This window comes from Indicator indicator, chromosome 20 (assembly GCF_027791375.1).
Source record: "Indicator indicator isolate 239-I01 chromosome 20, UM_Iind_1.1, whole genome shotgun sequence".
NCBI lineage: Eukaryota > Metazoa > Chordata > Aves > Piciformes > Indicatoridae > Indicator > Indicator indicator.
In genome coordinates, this window is record NC_072029.1 from 11,082,054 (window position 1) to 11,096,223 (window position 14,170).

General features: G+C 40.9%; 1 protein-coding gene across 1 annotated transcript in view; it reads right to left on the reverse strand.

Annotated features, from left to right (window-relative positions):
• SVIL (supervillin) overlaps positions 1 to 14,170 on the reverse strand; it is a 104,848-nt gene that overhangs the window by 19,564 nt on the left and 71,114 nt on the right. Inside the window, exons 20-26 of the mRNA XM_054389928.1 lie at positions 11,788 to 11,865; positions 11,114 to 11,182; positions 5,952 to 6,102; positions 3,092 to 3,181; positions 2,920 to 3,006; positions 1,712 to 1,889; positions 772 to 944 (exon numbers count right to left, since the gene is read on the reverse strand). Coding sequence (XP_054245903.1) covers positions 772 to 944; positions 1,712 to 1,889; positions 2,920 to 3,006; positions 3,092 to 3,181; positions 5,952 to 6,102; positions 11,114 to 11,182; positions 11,788 to 11,865 — 826 coding nt within the window. The remainder of the gene's footprint in view (positions 1 to 771; positions 945 to 1,711; positions 1,890 to 2,919; positions 3,007 to 3,091; positions 3,182 to 5,951; positions 6,103 to 11,113; positions 11,183 to 11,787; positions 11,866 to 14,170) is intronic.

The following is a 14,170-nucleotide window of genomic DNA, read 5'->3' on the forward strand; positions in this document are numbered from 1 at the left end:
AAAGGAGGTTGGAGTAGATCATCTCCAAGGTCGCTTCCAACCTAATCCATTCCATGATGCTATCAGATAGGTTCTGTGTTTTCATTAATACAGGCAATGTTTAAATGTGATCTCCCTTTATTCAAACATAGAAAGGGAAACTTGTACTCAAAATGGTAAAAGAGGCTTGACAAACCTTTGAATAAATTTTACAATGACAGCTCTTGCTCTCTGTCAGGTTGTCAGAAGAAAGCCAGGTCACAAGTAAGGCACAAAACCCTGCCACAGAGCACTGACCCTTTATGGAAATTAAGCTTTTGGAGTCAAGAAGGTCAGTTCCAGTTTCTGGGAGAAAACTAAGACCCAAAATTGAGACCAGTGTACCCAAGCAAAAGGTTATCTCTTCCTGCCAGCTCCTCCCCCTAGCATAACATAATGCTAGCTATGTTTTGACTGACCTCCTGTCCTCACCCTGCAGGCACAGTGGCATTCTCCTGCTGCACAAGGTGACTGTACTAAAAATAAATAATTAAGTCTAAGCACAGGAGGTAGCTGTAGGTAGCTTCCCCTGAGGAAGTCACACAGGCCCTTTACCCCAGACCTCCCAGACCGGCTACACTCAAACCTTGCAACTCAATTTACTGCCTCTCAGAGTATATTCTATTCCTTCAGCTGTGAGTTTTGGGCTTAGGATTGTTTTGGTTTTAATTAAAATAGTGTCTTGTAGAAAGAAAAAAACCAACAACAACAACAACAAAAAAAAAACAAGCCAAACCAATCCTGTTAGCTTACTTTTTTCTACTTTCATTCTCTTTGATTCCATGAAGGCAACATTCAGTCTTTGTTCAGTATATTCATGAAGAATGTCATCTCTTGCTGCCAGCATCTTCAGGGGGTTTCTTGAGGACTGGACTCTGCGTGTAGGCCTAACAGCACGTTTGTGCTCTGCTACAGAAGATATTAACCTGAAAAACGAAGGCATGTTTATAACGGTCAGTTAATCTTTCCCAGTCAGAATCACCTAATGACTAGGGATTTGCTTTGATCTTGGGTGTGACATATGTTAGGAAAGCAGGATCAGTGCCTTGACTTACAGAGAAAAGTGATTTCAAGAATACGTAGAAGAAAAGACATCTCCTGTATCAAGACATCTCCAAGAGGACTTTAAGCTGGGGATTTAAGAAGGATATGGAGATACTTGAACGTGCCCAGAGAAGGGCAACGAGGCTGGTGGGAGGCCTGAACACAAACCCTACAAGGGGAGGCTGAAGGAGCTGGGATTGTTTAGCCTGTAGAAGAGGAGGCTCAGGGGTGACCTCATTGCTGTCTACAACTACCTGAAGGGAGGTTGTAGCCAGGAGGGGGTTGGTCTCTTCTCCCAGGCAACCAGCAGCAGAACAAGAGGACACAGTCTCAAGCTGCGCCAGGGGAGGTTTAGGCTGGAGGTGAGGAGAAAGTTCTTCACAGAGAGAGTGGTTGGCCATTGGAATGTGCTGCCCAGGGAGGTGGTGGAGTCACCATCCCTGGAGGTGTTCAAGAGGGGATTGTATGTGGCACTTGGTGCCATGGTTTAGTGGTCATGAGGTCTTGGGTGACAGGATGGACTTTGATGATCCTTGAGGTCTTTTCCAACCTTACTGATTCTGTGATTCTGTGATTTTGACCACCCCCCCTATGTCTGCATTCATAACAACGGGAAAAAAACCAACCACCACCACCCAACAGTTCTTACTTTGGTGCACAAGGATCAAAGATGGCATCAAAGTCCTCATCAAGGTCCAAAGGCACTGAAGAGGAAGGGAAATCCACATGGCGATAGAATTTGGAAAAGGTTTCATCATCATCCAGCTTCATCACCTCTTTCACAGACTTGCCTGTAACTGTCAGCACTGTCTCTTGCATCCCAGCAACTGCAGGAAAAAGACACCTCACCCAATAAAAAAAACACATCAAACTAGAGTTTCTAACTCTAGAAAAGGTAAAGATGGTTTGTTTGGTTATTATTGAGGTGCTTCTTTTGGGGTGGTGTTTTTTTTGTTTTGGCCATTTCTTGTTTGGTTTTGGCAAGTGTTTTTTGTTTGGTTGGCTGGGTTTTGATTGGTTTTGTTTGTTTTGTTCTGTTTGGTTTTGTTTGTTTCCTTTTAATTGATGGAATTTGAAGGAGAGAGTGGAAAAGTCTGACGGCAAAGAATGCTAAAAACGGAGCACAATTACAACTCCTGCAAGAATCTTTATTACAAAATGGTTGGGAAATCTGGCTGAATAAAGAGTTCAGTACTATCAAAAATTAGTTGTTTTGGTAGGATAATATAAGCATTTTATGGTCTTAGAGGTTCCATCTTGCCTCCAACCGTCCTTTGAAAAGATCTAATAGAACTCATAGTGGAAAAGTTATTTCTCTCAGCCTTCACTGATGAAATGTTAATACATTTGCTTCTGGCATTTGACAGTGAATTACAAAATCATTTTTATCTTACAAATGGAGGACAGACATGAGATGGAAACACCAGAGCTTCACAGATAGCCAACAAGCTCTACAAAGAAGCAGGGAGGTTCCTGAATTGTGCTTGGGAGTGGCTTAGTGTCCTATCTTGATTTTAATAAGGTTAAGCTGCATGCAAAGATGTTTCACTGTATATGGCAATATGGTTCAAACTGGCTGTGTGATTTTAAGAAATTTCCACATCATGTGTAGAGAAAGATGGAAGTTGTTTTGGCATTTGTGATTTATGTTGTTGTACATTTCTAATACAATAGCATAAGACTTTTTTGTTAAAATTAGCAAAGATTGAACCATAAAAGTGAACTGTGTGATCAGTGAGGGCAGTCTGAACAAAGAAATATTTGCTTTCTGTTACCAGATGCTTCAGCTGGGAGATACCTGAAGGGATTCACTGAGCTTGCAGAGTGTGTACATTGCCACCTTCGGGAGCTACCAACCTTTGTTATTCAGCCTTCCCAAGAATGACTCCAGCTTGTCCAGCTTCATATCTGATTCCAACTGCATATCAGGCCTGGCTTCAATTTCTAAGCAAAGAAACCATAAAGTGAACTTGTTAATTGATAGGATGTAAAGAAGCCTGAATGTATTTCAGTCATTTTTATTCCTCACCTTCCAAAGGCTTTGTAACTGGAGTGGTGGACTTGTGCCGGTTACTGAAAGGGGATGCTGCTGGTGTTAGGGCACTCGGAGAAGCCAGGCCTGCAAAGAACAGAGAACATAGGAAATGCAGTCCCAGGTCAGTCCACGTTTCCAGCAGTGATGACAGGGAAAGCTATTTAGGGAAAGCAGATGAGCCTGGCCACATCTTACAGTGCCTCACACTTCCCCAGCCTCCACAACTGTTACACTGAGGATGGCAGAACATACTGCCCTGCCTGCTCCTCAAAACAGCAGCCTCAGGAAGTGTCTCATTCATAAGGAAAAAAAAAAAAAAAAAAAAAAAGCTATTTCCAAGTGTCTGTAAGCAAGCTAATACAAGATCCAGGCTTTCTTTTGAATACACTCATTTTGCTTGTTTCCAAGTTAACTTGGTCTGCATTTTTGAATCAGCTTCAACCACAAGCCACATTTTAAAAACATGCAACTGTTCTGAACAAAAAGATATGGTTGGCAGGGAAATTACCCTTGCTTGGCACCTTCACCATCACCACCACAACCACCCCTTCACTCCTTTTTTAATTTAAGCCCATGTCTATTATTACAGATTGCAGGATGCAGCTGACGTGTGAGTGCTGCCCCTGGATGAAGCAGTAATGCTTGGGCTCTCTTGTGTTTTTAATGGAAGTGGAAATGGAAGTCAGAGTCCCTACCACATCAAAAACTACTGCCTCCTTTGGTTGTGTACTTCTCCCTCCTTTTCACTAACTATCATAAAACAATTGATTCTGTACCCAGTGGATAAAATCAGATGATTTTTGTTTCATTTTTTATCCTGTGGATCTATGTTGCTCCAAAAATAGAAACAGTGCTCTATGGGTTTCATGGCTTTCACTAGGTAGAAAAGCATAATGAAGCAAAGAACTGTCTATTACCTCTTGTTGCCTAGGCTTTCAGTGAATGGGAAAACTTAGCTATTTCCCACTTAGCTTACTAATTACTGAGCTACCTTCAGTTATTTTGATCAGATTAAACAGATACTGCACTGTGACAATAAGCACTAACCACCTTTCCACTGTCTTTACTGCAACTCCTAGCAAGTTATAACTGCCAAATACCAAGATAGATTTAGAATATAATCAAATAGCTTTTCCACGAACAGCTTTTCTCCCCTGTTACCCAAGAAACTCAAAATTCCAGTAGGTTTTAAGTCAACTGGTAAAGCCTTCATCAAAATGTGTTTGAGAGGACACAGCTCTTAAGCAGCTCTCCCAGGACTTAATCCACGAGACCACACTGAGAACTGCTTCATCTGCTGGAAACAATCCCCTTCCAATTAAGAGTGAAACATTTTCAGCCCTAAGAAGCAATTAAAACACAACATCTGTGCACGTGTGTATAACAGGGATTTAATTTTGCATTGCTTTCTCATCAGCTCTTCAATTTAAAACTCATAATGATAATTTATCCTTTTAGGTTATAAAAACAGCACACATCTGAGTAAAATCCCACATGGGCTACTTTTCTTGATGCCACTGGCACTGGGTTACCTCGCCTCTCTGAAAGAATGGCTGCAGCACCTGAAGAGATTCTTTCAAGGTATTTTTTTTCCATTAAGAAAAGCAAATATTATCACTTTCTATTCCTTTCCAAAGACCCGTCTATTTGGTGGAACACAAATCTCAAAAAGCAGGCTGTGGACAAAAACATTTTTTCATGGCAACCCTCCAAAATAGGTTAAACATTGCCCACTCCTGGTTTCTAGTAGCAAAATCAGTGTAGCAGCTAAAATACATTAGTAATAAATGTAATTCCTAATACCATGTATCTGTTTATAGGATTGAAAATGGACTTCCCCCTTGGGGTAATAGTGCCCCCGTGTCACAATGATTTTTGTTGGAGGTTTGCATTTAACTCCCGCTTCCTTGTTGTGTTTAACAACCAAGTTCTTGTAACAAAACAAAATTTAGTATTCATTAACCACAAGAGATCAGTTTAGGTGCCTTTTTCCAAAAGCTATCATTTTAAAATCATGGAATGGCATAGGATTGAAAGGGAACCTCAGAGATCATCTACTCCAACCCCCCTGCCATGGGCAGGGATGCCTCTCAACTAGGTTTGGTTGCTCATGGCCTCATCCATTCTGGCCTTGAATACCCTCAGGGAAGGGGCATCCACTACCACTCTGGGCAGGCTCACTGCATGACCAGCTCTATTTCTACCACACTATAGCCTTTAGAGACTCCACTTCAGAAGGAGGACTGCATCTGGAAACAGTAACTGAATTCAAGAGGTCCCCAAAATGTCAACACCACTTCTTTGTCATTTCTGCTCCCTGGTTCTATGCAGAAAAGCGTTCAGTGATTTCTTCAGCCAAACACAACAACTCAAGTTGTTTTGTTGTCCAAAAGAGCATCCATAAAAATAACAAATGTTTGCTGAATATTCCCAAGGATCCTAGAGGTGAGAGAAGTGCCAGAAACAGCAACAACTAGATTTCACAACTTTTCTCTAGACAGTGCATCTGGCTTTTCAAAGCAAGAATAAATAAGAATGAATAATCCAACTGTGACCTCTGGGTTGTATTAGAAGAAAAACCAAAACAAAGGCTATTTGAGTAATTGACTACCACCAGTGAAACAGAGTCCAGTAATAGCTGCATTGTAGTGCAACAGTGCAGAATAAAATGGATCAATACCAAAGGCCACAAGAAGCTGGAGTTAACAGCCTCATGACATGATATTCAGTTGGAGATAAATAGCCCTCCTCTTGCTAAACATGGGTACTGTTTCTGCATAGCTTTAGCTTGACTTTATTTTGACTAGACAGATAAGCAGTCACTTATTTATATTGGGATCATTTCATCACTGACCTTTTTTCACCATTCGGCCAGCTACAGTGAACTGCGTGGAGTCATTGGCTGCTCCTTTACCCTTAGACTTCCAGGCTTCTTCTCGAGCTGTAATCAGGTGTTTCCTTTCTTCAATGGTCATTTGACTTTCTTGGTTATCTGCCATTCTCTGCTTTTTTTGGGGGGGAAAGAGAGAAAGTGATGTTTAAAAATAGATAAACTGACTAGCCAGCAAAAGGCTGGCTGAACATTGCAGCTGCCAGCTGCAGAGGGAAGAGAACTGGAGAACAAGCTACTGAAGTCACACATACAGCTTAATGAGTCTGACCCTGAGAAGCTTCATAGTCTTGCTGCCCCATCACAATGTGAAGATCAGGTTTTGGTCTATGCTTTTTAACCTCTTCTTGAAATGACCAGCCAAGGCAAATGTCTGGTAGTTTCAAGAAAAGGACTAAGCCAAGCAAACTACTCGGTGTGTAAATTCCTAGACCTTGTTCTTTGAAGCATGACTTGCTACACTAGTGAGGTCACCAAACTGACTTTCAGCAGCTGTTTTCAAGTGTGCAAATCTCCAGGTGGCACAGGGAATAACAAGGAAGAAGTGTAACTTCAGCTGGGGAGTTCTGAATCACTCTCTTACAGCAACTCAATTCTCCAAGCAGGATTAGCAGCGTTATTCCTCCTCCAGAGGCTGCTCACTTTAGCTCCTGTGCCAGCTTGCTCTACTGAATATTTTTCCAATGACTGTGAGCATTAAGCATCTCTTGTTTATTTTTATTTTTTATTTTTATTTTTTTAAGGTCACTCAGCTTTTCATGCTTGCATTAGAGGGCAGCAGCCAGCAGCTTGAGTGTCTAGAAGCAGCTAAGAGCACTATCTCAGTGCCCTCCTAACACAAGGATTGATGATAGTACATTAAATAGGAAAGGAACTGAATTTACATACTCTGCTGTAGCTAGGTCAGGCCAAGGAAATATTGCTTCAATGCACTTATAACAAAGGAGCAACATTTCAGGGATTATAGCGTATAGACATCAAGCATGAAAGCATTTTTTAATGCATAGGACTGTTGACTCTAGAATTACTTCCAAGTTGTTTCCTGTTTGGCATTTTTCTTCACAATCTAGCTGCCAGAATTGACAAACCATATGAAAATCTAAAGCTTTAGCACACCTCTAGCTCATACAGCCTCAGAGGGGAAATGGAACAATATGCAAAAGCTTGTGAACATAAACACTCTTCTCCTTTCAAGACACAAAGAAGAGATATAAACCCAGATAGCCCAATTACTTTCTCAAAATTAAACAGATTAAATAAATCAGTCACTTTCTATTGAAACTATTGCGACTGCAGAGGGACACACCCCAACAGGTTTCATAGCTTTCAGCATTTACCAGGAGCAGCCTCCACCAGACAGAAGAGCAAAGACAAACCATGCAGTGGCTTGTACAAGGATTAAGACATGAGAGCCCTCACTCCTTCCTCTAGTGCCATGTTATCCCTTCAGCCTCCTGCAGTAAGGCTTGTTCTCAGTTTATTAGGAAAGATAGCTGGGCAGCCAGACACTGTGACTGCAAGTCACAATAATCAAGATAAAAGCCTCTGATTTTCCCCTGGAACTCTGAAACATTCAATAGAAATAACAAGATGCAGGTCTATTCAATATCACCTCCTCATCTGTAAAAGCCTTCAAATGCTTTAAAGGAAACCACTGGAAATAATCTCTGTTCACTACGCACTGCAGTGTGAGCACAGTCACCTCTGGGATGAACCAGAAAAAACCCACAGCAACATACTGAGGGAGATCTTAGCAGGAAATTAATGAAGACCTAACGAAACTAAAGTGAATTTTGTACACAAAACAAATAGCTTTAAGGTAGTGAGGATGCTGACTTCCATTAGACTATGAGGGCAAGTGAGGGAGAGGCAGGAAGAAGTAGAGTCATATGGGTTCTTTGAGAGGTATTTGAGTGACAGGCAGCTTAATTTTGAATTCTGTCTCCAACAAACACCGGAAGGCTCAGAGTGTGCAGACATAATGGAAATTCTGAAGACACAGACCTGGAAAGTGTGTTTGTTAATCACTACACACAAACTGCTCTGGGGAGACCTGAGAGCTACGTTTCAATACCTGAAGGAAACCTACGAGAAGGCTGGGGAAGGACTGTTTAGAAGGGCCTGTGGTGACAGAACAAGGGACAATAGTTTGAAACTGCAGCAGAGTAGATTTAGGTAGGCCATAAAGAGGAAGTTCTTTACAATGAGAGTGGTGAAACACTGGAACAGGTTGCCCAAGGATGTGGTTAAGGCCTTATCCCTGGAGACATTCAAGATCAGACGGGATGTGACCCTGAACATCCTGATTTAGTTGGAGGTGTCCCCGCTGACCTCAGGAGGGTTGGACAAGATGACCTTTGAGGGTCCCTTCCACCCCAATGCAATCTATGAAAAATAATGAGCAATTCTGGAGCTGTGTGAAAAGGACAAAAGAGAGTAGCTGTCTAACAGCAGAAACAAACATCTTTTTCATATGGATGATTTCAAGCTGTTCTATTGGGTAAAACATCTTTAAAGATCCTAAAAAAAAAAATAATAAAATAAACAGACTGGATGCATATGTTATAGAACTTGGAGCAATTCCATATTAGATGTCTTTCCAATGCTTGAAGACTCCCACCTTCATCTATTAATGAACAAATAAACTAAAAAAAAATTATTAACTGAATAGACACCAAGCAATCCCTAACCCATTTAATTTACCATAACAGTTCTGGTGAAACCCCAAACTATCTCTGTGTGATGATTAAAAGAAAAAAAGAATTTTCTATAGCTGGAAAACTAACATGAGTCAATGTAACTGCCAAAAGAATGTCAGGAAAACATACACCTGGTAATTGGGAATAGTTTAAAAACTTTCACAATTTCCAAATGGCCGCTCTTAGGGAAAAATTAGTTGGTCAAAGTCCATGCTGCTTGGGAGACATTATGGCAAGAAAAATAAAACTTGACAAGCTTTTAATTGCAAGGTTTATTTCCAATTGCATCCATTTTGGTGAGGGGAGTTAAAGGTTCCCCCCTCCAAAAAAAGCCCAGTATCAAGAATAAACAAATGCTGGGGAAGACAAAGAGCTCCAATGCATTTTTTTTCCCCACTAAACAACCACAATAAAGGTGATTACAGCCAAGGAAATGTTCTCATTCATCATGAAAAACACATCTGTGGGTTCATTGCTATCACTTGCTTCAGACAAATAATAAATTCCTAAAATTAAGTGAAACAGAAGCAGCATCAGAAGAATTGGCATCCAAAAACATGAAATAACTGAAAGAGGAGATGCCTCAATCACTACCAATGAATTTGTGGAAAAAAAAAAAAAAGCCTTTAAAATGGGAAAATGTGTAGGAAGAAACATGTCTTGGACTGCTATAGGCTCAGATGAAGACAATATTTAGAAGAAGTAAAACTTTAGCATGTGGGCACAGGTCCCACAAGCTGTGTGTTGGTCCAGATGCTCATGCAGAGACTGCTGTAAGACAATCAATGAGGAATTAAAGCACAGGCACATAATTAATGCCATTCCACATGGCATTATGGAAAACAGGTTTAATCAAAATGATAAAGTTTGATGAGATCAAGTATGATTAAATATCTTAACACAAGTTACCTCTGATTTCTTTAATATATTTGGCTTAATCACAGATGACATTCTGGGTTTTCTTGAGCAATATAAAAACATCAGTGCAGCTTAAAGGCTGCAAACCAGTTAACTGGCTGGAAAATTATTTCTAAAGCAAAAAGCCATAAATGGATCTGATTCATCCCAACTGAGATCAAAATGTTTTCATGCACATGGAAAAAAGACACAATTCTGCTGTGAAGATCCTCAGGATGACACCAACAAACAGAAGAGTGATGAAGATGAAGAAATAATCACATAGTTTAACTTCTCTTAATCAGAAGAATCTGGTAAATGGTGTGTTTAAGAGCAATGCTACTTGAAAAAAGAAACAAGTTAAAACCAGTCAGTTCAGAAGATGTGGAAAAATATGAGAAAAATTCTCATGGAATAGTTGTTCTGAACAGATAATCCTAGAATGCTTTGGGTGGGAAGGGACCCCCATAGGTCATCTGGTCAAAAACCCCCTCAGTGAGCAGGGACATCCTCCACTAGATCAGGCTGCTTGCCTTGGCAAGCCTGACCCTGAATACCTCCATGGATGGGGCCTCAACCTCCTCCCTGGGCGACCTGTTCCACGGTCCCACCACCCTCATGCTAAAGAACTTGTTCCTAACATCCAATCTAAATCTTCTCTAATCTCAAAGCATTGCCCCTTGTCCCATCACTGCAGGCCTTTGGAAACAGTCCCTCTGCAGCCTTCTTCTTAGCCCCCATTCAGGCACTGGAAGGCTGCTATTAGGTCTCCATGGAGCCTTCTCTTCTCCAGGCTAAACAACCCCAGCTCCCTCAGCCTGTCCTCATAGCAGAGGTGCTCCAGCTCCTCGATCATCTTCATAGCCCTCCTCTGGACCTGCTCCATCAGGTCCTTGTCCTTCCAGGATGCAGTACTCCACTCCAGGTGAGGTCTCACCAGAGCAAAGTGGCAGAATCTGTATTGCAATAGCTCATGGGTTTCTAGCTGCTACGCTTATATCCAGGATGCTGACAGTATGGAAATGTTTGAGAAAACATGAAAAAGTAATCTGAAGATTTAAAAAAAAAAAAAAAAAAAAAGAAAACTGCCTCAGATTAAATCAGATCAGTACTTTTACTGATGAGAGGGTCAAGAGTTGAACTGTACCCAGGGAGCATAATCACACATGAAAAATTACTTCATGTTACAGTGAAATTGCTGCATGTTAAAAGTTTACAATAATGGAGCCTGCGTTTTTCTAAAAGAAAACTTGGTTATGTTTCTATTTTTCATTCTCTACTAATTCTTTATAAGTAAGTTCTTCACATTCTTTATGATGGAATTGCAGAGGTATGGACATGATTTTGAGGAGCACTTCACATGAAGCTTCTCTGACATTTACTGGAACACAGCAGAACTCTATTCCCAAGCAAACACAAAGTTAACTGTTGCCACAAGTTCTTTGGGAACGTGCATTTTAGATCTGAAAGCAATTTGCTTTCTTACTCCTCCCTCCAACAATTAAATATGAAGTTTACACAGCATTTCACCTTCCATCTCCAAGGATGACGATCATCAGAAATCAGAGAGCTTGATTCTTTCAAGCTAGCACTACAGACCTTAAAGGAAGAAAAAAAAAAAAAAAAGAAAAGAGAGAGAGAAGCAGGAAGATGGGACAGTCAGAGAATTGAAGCAGGATATGTCAAAGCAAAAATCCTTCAGACAGGGACTAAAGAAAAGTACTGTGGGAAAGTCACCTCTGAACAAAAGCAGCTTGTTTTTCCAGGCAATAAATTAGATCATTTTTTGTCTTACATTGTCTTACTTAGAGAAGGCAGACTACACAGCATTTTATTCTAAAATAACTGCTCTGCAATTACGTATTGCTCCTTTTAAATATCCTTTTGAACAACTTGCAAGTTTTCAGTGTTAGAACCAATGCAACGAGGTTCCCTTCACTCACTTCCTCACCTATAGAGGCTAACAGATGTAGAGTTTGAAAAAGCAACCATAAGACTAGCAGAATGTACATTGAAGTACTGTGGCACCATGCTGTGTACTCTTTCTTTAAAACAGCATTTACTAAGCTGCTAAATTAAGAGGATTATTAATTTCCTATTAAAAAAAAAACAAATAAACAACAACAAACCCCCACAAACCACCACTGTCAGAATGTGCTTACATGACATTGTTGAGCATTTAAATTGTGCAGACTTTTGCTCACCTGATTAATAGGTAGAAAAGGATGAAATTTATGGAGAGCAGATATGACAGGAGAGTAAGTAGAAGCATATACAGGTTCCTATGACAAGGACAGAAGCAAAAGGAATTAGAAAAGAACTGGACTGTCAGACACTGAGGAGGGGGGAGCTCATCTCTCTAATTTCTTTAAATGAAGCAAATCTGAATCCTCTAGAAGATTTTCCCATATTGGAAAGCCAGGGATGAAAAAAGTTGCCATAATACAACTTCATGTTTACCTAAGCCATTCCATGCTGTAACAAGTTACTGACAGTATCACAACTCAAAACAGAACAAAACAGCACAGCCAGAAGATTCACTTTTCATAGGCTGATAATTTTCATGTCTCCCTTTTCATGCACCATCAAACTGATGAACCATGTCAGCCACAACGGGAATAATTCTGCTGCAAGTTTAATCAGGCCCTGCTAAGTAGGAAGCCATCTATTTTCTGGGTGAAAGGCAAGAATGTGCACTAAAAGTGGGATAGCCAACAGCCATCTGGAGGGAATTGCTAAGCCCATGACACTCAGCGAAGGTGAGTTCACCATTCTAAACAAAGCCTATAAATAACCCCTGCCTCAGAGCTGGGCTTACCCAAAGCTGATTAGACATGGCCTTATCATCTATAATTCCTCTTCCTTTCCATAGGTTACAGCACAGAATATGGGTAAATGCAGCTCATTAATGGCTGAAAGCAAAGCCTGACCATTAGAGTTCCAGCTTTAATCACTTGGTGGATGCAGTGAAATGGATGAAACTATTACCACAGCAAGAGACCAATACTTTGCCTAAAGGTCACTTTTGAGGGCTTACCCCCTTTAAGATTTTTACTTCATCTCAGAGTAATTCTGAATTGACTGTTCAGCCCCAGCCTTTAGCAGTAGTGCTGAGCAGCAGTCTGAACTTGCAGTAAGAATGAAGTGCATTCACTGCTTTAATGTGACTGCAGTGCAGCTGGTAATCACATTAATCAGGGGCTCTTAAAAGGCTGACTATAAAATAGCAATTTTCATTCCAGTAAATCTTGTTATTTTGATACTAAGGAGAGATTTTTCAAGTTAGGTAATTCTTCTACACATAAAAAAAACCCTGAACTGGAAATCTTCCATTTGACCTAGGATGATGAATACCAGTATATGAAATCCAAAATATTTTTCACAAATAAAATGATTTTTTTTTTAATCCAGTGAGACATTCCTCAGTGTACAGTTGCTCCCCTGATGTTAGAGCTATTCTTTTCACTGTCCAAGTATGTTTTACCCTACATATAAATAATTTAAGAAGCCTCACAGCTTCCAACAAATTTTCCCCCTATGTGCAGCAATCATCAAAACAGATGCTAGAACTCCAAGTAAAACCTCAGCTTCCACCTCATCTGTATCTCCCTGAGTTAATTCTTTTTTGCCCCATTTGAGATTGCTCCATTAGTTTTTCCAAAAGTGGTGGGGTTTATACAATTTAGCCTACACAGAAATGACTATAACACATTTGGAGAACTATCTCACCATGCAGGCAACTGTGCAGAAGCATTTTGACTAAAGTGATCAAACAGCACTAGTTCACAGCATCAGAGAATGGCTCAGGTTGGAAGGGACCTCAGAGATCATCTACTCCATACACCTGCCATGAGCAGTGATGGCTCTCAGCTAGATTTAGTTGCTCAAGGCCTCATCCAGTCTGGCCTTTAACACAGTTCCAGGCAGGAGGCATCCACAACCCCTCTGGACAACCTATTCCAGAGTCTCACTACCCTCGTATTGAAGAACTGCTTCCTACGATCCAGTCTAAACCCATTCTTCCCCAGCTTCAAACTATTCCTCTTTGTCCTGTCTCTAGGCTCCCTTATGAAAAGTCTGTCTCCAACTTTCCTGCAGGTTCCCTTCAGGTACTGGAAGGCAGCCATAAGGTCCCCTGGAGCCTTTTCTTCTCCAGGATGAACAACCCCAGCTTCTTCAAGCCTATCCTGATAGCAAAGGTGCTCCAGCCCTTTGATCATCCTTGTGGTCCTCCTCTGTAACTGTTTTATTAAGAGCATGAACCTTTCAACTTTTGTTGCCTATAAGAGATCTAGATGTCCTCTAACAACTTCTATTTTATACAACTATGCTTCAATAATCAACTCTTCAGAACAAGTTAGGCAACCTTTTAAAAAGACACACACACAAAAGAAGATCTAGAAAAGGTGTCTGACTACATCACCAGGAATTGGCCCAAGAAAGCCAGTAATATCCTGGGGTGGATTAGAAGGGATGTGGTTAGTAGGTCAGAGAGGTTCTCCTCTCCCTCTGCTCTGCCCTGCTGAGGCCACATCTGGAACACTGTGTCCAGTTCTGGGCCCCTCAGTTCGAGAGGGACCTCAGGGA